The sequence below is a fragment of the Lycium barbarum genome, chromosome 7 (genome assembly GCF_019175385.1).
Source record: "Lycium barbarum isolate Lr01 chromosome 7, ASM1917538v2, whole genome shotgun sequence".
Taxonomy (NCBI): domain Eukaryota; kingdom Viridiplantae; phylum Streptophyta; class Magnoliopsida; order Solanales; family Solanaceae; genus Lycium; species Lycium barbarum.
This window is the reverse complement of record NC_083343.1, coordinates 6,137,872-6,147,137: the sequence shown is the minus strand read 5'-3', so window position 1 is coordinate 6,147,137 and position 9,266 is coordinate 6,137,872. Positions and strand designations below refer to the sequence as shown.

The following is a 9,266-nucleotide window of genomic DNA, read 5'->3' as shown; positions in this document are numbered from 1 at the left end:
TCTTCATCGGACATCTCACAATCCGAATCTCACTTGGATCTAAATCTTGTGCTACCATGTACACCATATTCTACCTTAAGGTAACGTATTTGCATCCGATTGTTTTCTTCGCGAAAACGGTTAAGAGCAAAATTAAACTCTTGTGGAGTTCTACGAGCATTGACATAGCACCTTTTTTTGGGCGTTTAAGCCCTACTGACACTAACTTTTGCTCCATTCCTACAGCCTCCCTAACACGCCAATCCCACTCCACTCTCATTTTATTATTATATTATCGATTGAATCGGTTGTTACGGTTATTCGAGTATTGAAAATCATCATCTAGTTCCCATGTCCTACCCATTGCTTCGGATATATTTCCTGGGGTAAAACATGTAATAAAATCAAGATTACCAAATTTGGGTGTAGAATGAAATGATAACTCGTTCTAATGTGAATGATTCCTAAAATTGTCAATCATGTTACTTATAGTACTTCATTATTTTACTGTTTTAATATGACTCTCACTTGTATTGCGCACCATTTTAATGCGCAATATAAGTGACGATTTGACAACACACCATGCATGACAATTTCAGGAATCTATGGCATATAAATGTTTGATTTGACAATGCAATACTGCATTATTTGACCGTTTTAATGTGACTCTCACTTGGAATGAGCACCGTTTTAATGCGCAATGTAAATGATGATTTGACAACACACCACGCATGAAAATTTCAGGAATCTATGCCACATAAAGGCTTGATTTAACAATGCAATGCTGCATTATTTGACCGTTTTAATATGACTCTCACTTGTATTGCGCACCATTTGAATGCGCAATGTAAGTGTTGATTTGACAACACATCACACATGACAATTTCAGGAATCTATGACATATAAAGGCTTGATTTGACAAATACAATGCTGCATTATGTGATCGTTTTAATATGACTCTCACTTGTATTGCGCACTATTTTAATGCGCAATGTAAGTGTTGATTTGACAACACACCACATATGACAATTTCAAGAATCTATTTCACATAAAGGCTTGATTTGACAATATAATGCTTCATCATTTGACCGTTTTAATATGACTCTCACTTATATTGAGCACCATTTTAATGCGCAATGTAAGTGTTGATTTGACAACACACCACTCATGACAATTTCAGGAATCTATGACATGTAAAGGCTTGATTTGACAATACAATGCTGCATTATTTGACCGTTTTAATATGACTCCCACTTGTATTGCGTACCATTTTAATGTGCAATGTAAGTGTTGATTTGACAACACACCACGCATGACAATTTCAGGAATCTATTTAACATGAATGCTGGACGAGTGAAAAACTCATCAATTTCATAAGTCTAAGTCTTACAAGTTATTGAAAAAAAAATCAAAGTTCATAGAAAAATGTCTCAAAATGCTTCAACTGTTAGGGTTTCACTATTTTGATCAATAAAACACAAAGATATGGTGGCTAGTTTGTAGATGACGGTATCAAGGCTGTCAGTGGTTGCTTCGGGGAATTGTTAAGCCTGATGGTATGTGGGCTATTACAAAATTCCGCCAAAACACACTTGTGATATGGAAAACAATCGAGCAGATCATTTTAATTTAGATACTAACATAATTGCTTAAGCGTTACTTAAAGGCGTTACCAAAACGCCAAGGTAACTTATCCTACCTAGTACATTATATGTCTTATATCAATTAAAAGATCATCACTAAATGTTGTTTGTTTAAACAGGATCCCCATCAAAGATTGCATTAGAAACGTTCAAACCGTATATGGTAAAACTATAAGCAACAGAAAGGGATTTCTTGGGCGTAGACGCGCTTTTGAGATGATCTTTGGAAACTGGCATACCTTTTTTCAAACGCTGCCAAGGTAAATGGCGGCTCTACAACATTTTAATGCTGGTACTGTTGTAGAGTGGCGGCTTATAGAGGGTAAAATTTTCAACTTCGTATTTTGGACATTCAAACCATGTATTGATGGGTTTGCTCACTGTCGGCCAGTGATATCCATAGATGGCACACATGTATATGATGTATACGACATCAAGATCCTAATTGCAGTAGGAATGGATGCCAATGGGTCAATATTCCCTCTTGCTTTCGCAATTGCCGCTAACGAGAGCAACGACACCTGGGGATATTTTTGACCCATTTGAAGACTCATGTTATTAAGGATCGTACGGGCATATGCGTGTTGTCTGATCGTTATAAAGGCATATTGCACAATATGAATAATTTGTCGGGGTGCCAGCCTCCCCTTGTTTACCATCGCTATTGTTTAAGGCACTTGAAGGAAAATTTGCAATCAAAGTTTCACAATGGCACTCTAAACAAATTGATGTGAGGGGCTGCAATGGAGCATCAACAAAGAAAATGGGTTGAAAAAATGAATTTGATCAGGGTAGTTAGTGAACCTGCATACGTTTGGTTGGTAAAGCTCGAAATTGAAAAGTGGACGCTTTATGCTGATGGAGGCGAAAGATGGGGGATGCTCACAACAAACATCTCAGAGTCTTTCAATGGCTTGTTGAAATCTGCTCGGGGACTACTTGTCACCGCAATGGTAAGAATGACTTTCAAGTAGGTTGTAGAGCGATTTGTGGTTAGGACAAGGCAGGCCAGAGCGATATTAGCTGAATGCGGGACATAGATGCCAAAGCCCTCCAAAAAGATGGAGCATTGTAGAAAAAATGTGAGCTTCACCAACTGATCGAGTATGACCCCATTCAATGTGTGTATGAAGTTAGGCGGGTTATTACAACGGTGAGGGTGGAAACGTGTATACCGTTTATGAGGCAACAAGAACATGCACTTATGATAAGTGGCAAATGTACCACGTGTCGTGTTCTCATGCTGTAAAGTGCTTCGAGAAAATGGCAAAAATAGTAACAAGTTATGCGGAGGTGGAATACAAGGTCCACAGTTACCTTAGAGCATATTTCGGCCAATTTCACCCACTTGGTAATGAAGCTTATTGGCCAAACGAGCCGTTTTCGATGGTTGCTAACAAGGATTACATCAGGAAATTGGGCATTAACTCACGGAGTCGTAAACCCAATCAAATGGATGTTATTGAAAGAACTTACTCTCGCAAGTGCTCTACATGTAAGCAATATGTCCATGACAAGCGTTCGTGTGGGCAACAAGGCCGCCGTGGTGGTATAAGCACGTCTCGAAGTAATAGAGCCTCTAGAACTTGAAGATTGTATTGTTATTGTAATTTAGTATTGTATTGCTTTGAAATAGTATTGTAATTTAATGGAATGAATTATTTTTGAATTAGTATAAACCTCTTGTATTGGATGAATTATTGTTAAATAAAATATTTATATTTGTATATTCAAATATAATATTTAAACATAAAGATAACACGTTTCCAAACAATACAAAATACAAATTACATTAAAAAAAAATGCGGATTGCACAAAAGACATAGCAAAAACAAAAAAGACAAAAAAGAAAAATAAAAACATAATATAAAAAATTAAAGGTAGATCAAAATATTTTTATTTGCACACTCGATTTGACTAAATAATAAAACACTTAGATCAAAACCCTATAAAATATTACACTTAAATTTAAAGATGACAAGTTTCCAAGCAAACAAAACTTACTTCGGGGCACTTTACAACCCGTAAAACGACGATCCAAACGTATATGTATACTTGATGTAATGAGCCGACATTATTGTATGCAAAAAAATATATTAAGTTCTATAAAAAATATTGATATTCCGGGGTTTTGAAATATGACTCATCTTCGGTCAAAATACGAAAAAACGTGAATTTTAAAAACATTTGGCCAATGAGGGGCTGGGATTTTTACCTAACCCCTATTGCGCACAAAATTCGTGCGCAATAGGACTTTACTGAAATTTTGCAGTTTGGTCCTATTGCGCACGAATTTCGTGCGCAGAACCTAGTTTTGTTACTTTTTTTTTATTGCCGCTATTTTGGTTCCAAATGTTACTTTTTAGCCTACTTAGGTCGCGGACTCATATTCTACTGGCAGCAAAAAGGTCCAAAAAACTGCTACTCCCTCCTCCCAAGTTATGTGACACCTTTTGGACCTTTTGGCTAGACACAAAATTCAAGAAATAAAGAGGATTAAACAAAATTTTAAGTACAATCGGATTGTAAGTAAGTAAAATTTCAAGAAACTTCATACCGAAGAAATTAAACAAATAAACCTGGAGCATTTCATATACATAAATTCAACTGCAAAATTGACAACGACCTCTTACAGCACACTGTCAACTTCAAGCCAAAGAAACGAAACTAACTAAAGATTCAACATTTCATACATGAATATTCAAATGCAAAATTGACAACAAATGTAACAAACCAGAATTCGGAACACAATTATATATATAATCACTGTAACCAAATTACAACCGCAACATTCAAACAACTGAATTACAACGGAAAATGCTGAATTTAGATAAGAATTGAGATGAGAAGTTAGACTCAGAGAGAGGGGAGAAGAGGAGTAGACTGTTTCTTAATAATAAGCATAAACTGTTATTTCCAACTCCTAATTCTTTTTAATCAATTGCTAATTGGGCCACAATCCCAAATAAAACTCTCCAAAATTTTACTCGCACAATAATCTCAATATTAATCTTAGTTACCACTTCTAGCCCAAGGGACCTTACGGAGTCATCAGCTTGGTTCACAACAACAAACACTCTTACTACACCATGCACTACTCTACTGCTATCAGTGAATATATTATGTATCAGTGCTATCAACTTTACAAGGTTCAAGAAGAAAAAGGCACTCTTAAGAAAAATACAAACCTTACATATTTGGAAATAAAACAACACTATTTTTAACAAAACTTTTTCATCTTTTTATATTGTAGATTCTTTTGTTATTAACATAGTTACTGCTTATTTTTCAAAGAATGACTTGATCCACCAACTTTTTAAGGGTTTTTTTTTTTTTTTGAAGATTAACAATACTGATATTATTTATCAACAACTGCACTTAACTGTGCATCATATTACAACTACTAGTTTCAGACAAAACAGTACGATTAGCTAGTCTAGCAAGGAGATTAACAGTGGTCTCCTTTACAGTTTTCACACAAAAGGTAGTACTAGATTTATCCAGACCTAAGGGTTTAGAAGGGCCGTGTAAGGCCTAGCTATTACATAGAGATTAGCAGAATGGGACTTCTTCCGAGCTTGCTGCGCCATGAGATGCGCGACTTGGTTTCCTTCAAAATTATGCCGGAGCAACACTTGTTCCCCCTGCATCAGCAACCATCTGGAAACAATGTTAGAATAATTCTCATGTCCATTATAAATTGCCATTATTGCTTCTGTACTATCAGTCTCAATCTCCAAAGGATAGAGTTGGCGATTGTGGGCAAGAGATAGCCCTTTCTCTAATGCAAGTAGCTCAGCATGGAGATGAGAGAGAGTCAAAACGTTTTTTATGGAAACCTAGAATCCAGTCACCATGATAGTCACGGAAGACACCTGCAATAGCACCGTTAGTAGTGGAATCGCTAAATGAACCATCTATATTTAGTTTAAACCATTTTTGAGGAGGCCTGCTCCAAGTGACGGAGATATTTCTGGTGGCATTATAAATAGGCTACTTTGTTGTAAAGTAGACAAACCCTAAAGCCTGGTGCAAAAGCATTTGCAATTGGGGGGTTGGAGGTATTATTGTGATTGTTTATTCCGATTGGTCCAGATTCCCCAAATGAGGAAAGGAAATAAGTTATTCCAACTAATGGATGGGCTATGAGGATGGGGGGTTCCTTTTCTAATGATGTTGATCCAATGGTTTGTCTCGTGGTTATCAAGTGGAAAATTGAAACTATCCCATAAACTTTTGTTTGCTGGGCAGTATAGGCATACGTGTTCAACAGTCTCGCGTGCAGACCGGTATACGGGACATCGTTCATCAATATTAATGCCTAAATGATGAAGGTATGCCCTGGTAGGAACCCTATTGTGGTAACTGTTTACCCCGATTTCGGATAATCAATTAAATTTGTAAGTAGGTATAGGATATGTGCTTGGGTCTTGATGTGTGTTAGATAGAGAAAATATGTATATGAGAGTTGCTCAACAAAACGGCTAATGATGACGATTTGCTATGAACATAAACGTTTATAAACAATGTTGAATACTGATGGAAGAAACACAATATAAATGGAAACAAATATCCTTGGCCAGATCGGATATTGAGAGACAGATTGTATATATGAGCTCTTTTGTTACAAATGTTCTTGGAAAGTAAAGGAGCCAACCCCTTAAAGGAAGGGAATGAGCTCTATTTATAGTGATGCCTCTATGGGCCCCTTCCCATACAAATGATTAGAATAATAATAATAATAAGGACAGCCCTGAGCAGATTTGGTGGGATTAGGTTGGCCGTACGATCTGACACACGCATAGTTGGTGGTTGACCATATCAGGATGCTACCGAAGCACGGTTCACGCGCAACGGCTTTACCGGACCAACTGCCACGGACAATCGGACTAACGGCCTCGACTGGTCAGATGACGAAGAAACCGGACCAAACAACACCTCCGCTCAGCCCCGGTCCAAGCGTACCTCCAGTACGGAACTGAGATCCTCGTGTATGCTCTCGCCCTCTCCCGCCTCCGGTTCCTCACTCCTCCGGTTTGACCCATATCCGGTTTTTACCGCATACAGTAACCCTGCCAGATAAAAAACTTGATCTTTGAGGGGCACTGTAGCTGCCAGATCCATTTAAAGTCTGTGTTGGGTGGCTTATGATCTTCAATTGTTTTGTAACATGATCTAGTGGAGAAACTAGTAATTGAGTGGTTTGGTGCCCACAATGGCAAATCAGCCGTCATTGCCCTATGTGGAATTGGAAGAGTGTAGATAAGTACTTGAACATTTGGTTTAGACCAAAGTTTGTTTTCTGAAGTTTGGAGTAAAAAATTGGAACACTATATAACCGGATGATGTTTTTTTTGTTGGAACAAACAATTTATGTCCAAATGGATAACTAATTTGACAATGAACGTTTAAATGCCTTTAAGCAAGTAAATAGATCTGAACATTGGCGGAGCCACGTGTAGTTGAGGGGTGTCAACCGACACCACTTCGTCGGAAAATTACACTATGTGGCTAGGTAAATTTTTTATTTTTATGTATATTACATATTGACACTCCTTGGCTTCTTCGTGAATTTACTTCTTTATATTTTGACACCCCTTAATGAAAATAACATATAAAATGCAGTTTCCCACACTAGCCTAAGTTAGTATTGGGAAAATTGGCAAATACAACCACCATTAAGAGTTTCATTAGACCAAAAATAAGCAAGAGGTGGAATAACACAAAGAAATAGTGTACCTAACAAAAATGTGACTTGAATAATTGCTACATGTTTTCTTAAACCTTCAAGAATCTTCACGCCAAAGAAACAACCAAATAACATTAACCATTCCATACATATAATTCAAATGCAAAATTGACAACAAACTCTTACAACACCACACTACTACTATATACTATCGACTTACAAGGTTCTTAGAGAAAAAAAGGACTCCTACGAAAAATATAACCTTAAACATTTGGAATTAAAACCACTAACTCTTTTTACAAGATAATTTTTCATATTTTTCATTGTTTAATTTATATTGTAGATCTTTTTTAAAAGAACATATTTATTGACTATTTTCCAAAGATTGATTTGATCCACCAAATTCCCTTGGTGTCTTTTGGGCCATCTTCACTCTCAGGTGGAGGTTCACTCTCAGGTGGAGGATCAGCTTGAGGTGTCTTGTGAAGTTTGCTCACATCATAGCCTACTTCTTTAGCCTTCTCAACAAGTTGGTTATATATCTTTTCATCCATATGTGTTTGCCTACATAGTATCTGCCAACAAAGAAAATTTTGTTAACCATATATATAAATTGAGAATTTGTAACAACGTATTTACATAATCAGATCATCTATAAGGTAATTGGAGAATCTCCTTGATGAACATTCATTGATATAACGCAGTATATAAATGATAATTAACCTGCTATAACACATATATCCATGTCGAAATAGCAAGTCCAGTTGAACCCATAATTAAGGAGCTACATTATACCCACCACAGCTCCATGCCATGCATGCCACAACTTATCATTCTAAGTCATAGGCAAAGTTACACTGATATTTGTGTTAGAGGACTTATAAAAAAACTTCGTTCAATCACTAATCTGTCGCTAAATTGTTCATAGTTATTTTTTTTATAATCCTTCACTAGATAGGATTAGCACAAATTTTGCCCTGTCGCTAGTTTCTGTCTTTTAGTGGTAGGTACCTTGCGGGCCTAAACTGGCAAAAGATAAGGATGGTGGAACATTTCTCACATGCTATACATGACTAGCAACCCCATCCAAAGAATTGTATTTGAAGCTGGTCTTCTGTTGAAAACTAAACAAATTTACAGCACATACTGATACAGTGTGCTCAAACCAACTAAAAATAATAAGAACAATAACCTTAAACCATGTTTTTTTTTTAAAAGATGTTAAAAAGCAAATGATGAAGGAGCTTACCCAAAGATACTTCTTCCTAGGCTCACCAACTAAAGCATATTGATAACCATCATCAATATAAAGAACCCAATAATCCCCAATAACTGGAATTATTGGTAAGAATGGAGGAACATAAAATTTCACTTTAAGTTTTGCTTCATCACTTTTAGGATCAGCTTTATAAGCAGTGCCTTCAATATAGACTCTTTTTCCATTACTCCATGTTTCATTCAATACATGTACTGTCCCATCTTGGTTTAAAGTGTAAGTGGCCCTAGTGTTCTCTCCATTTTTGGGCTGAAAAAATGATGGGAATGAGGCAATTTCATACCATCTCTCCATGTATCTTTCAATATCCAAATTCTTCACTACTTCCATTTCTTTTGTGGCCATTTTTGCAAAATTTTAAAGAGAGTAACTTTTCTTTTTCGAGATTTTGACGGTTGGAATATTTTTTTTTTTTTTTTTGGGATTAGTTTCTTGATAAGGTTTAGTGGGATGAGATATATAAAGGTAATATTGTGCAATGTGAGATGTTTATGGATATACACGTGGGCTATTTGAACCCTTACAAAGTGTGATAGTGGATTTTTACAGGTACTACCGACTATCATTTTTACTGTATAATAAAAATAGATATCAAATTTTACTTGTTCAATTTAAAAAATCATGAAATATTTTATTATTTTGTATCTATTTTTCTCTTATTATTAATTATTGAATTGAA

General features: G+C 36.2%; 1 protein-coding gene across 1 annotated transcript; it reads right to left on the bottom strand.

The window, feature by feature from the left end:
* Nucleotides 1-7,423: 7,423 nt before the first annotated feature.
* Nucleotides 7,424-9,014, bottom strand: LOC132602093 (temperature-induced lipocalin-1-like). The gene is made up of 2 exons (XM_060315111.1): nucleotides 8,561-9,014; nucleotides 7,424-7,886 (listed from the first exon to the last, which is right to left on the bottom strand). Exons 1-2 carry the CDS (start codon nucleotides 8,930-8,932, stop codon nucleotides 7,683-7,685), a joined length of 576 nt encoding a protein of 191 aa, XP_060171094.1. The 5' UTR covers nucleotides 8,933-9,014; the 3' UTR covers nucleotides 7,424-7,682.
* Between the last annotated feature and the right edge of the window lie 252 nt (nucleotides 9,015-9,266).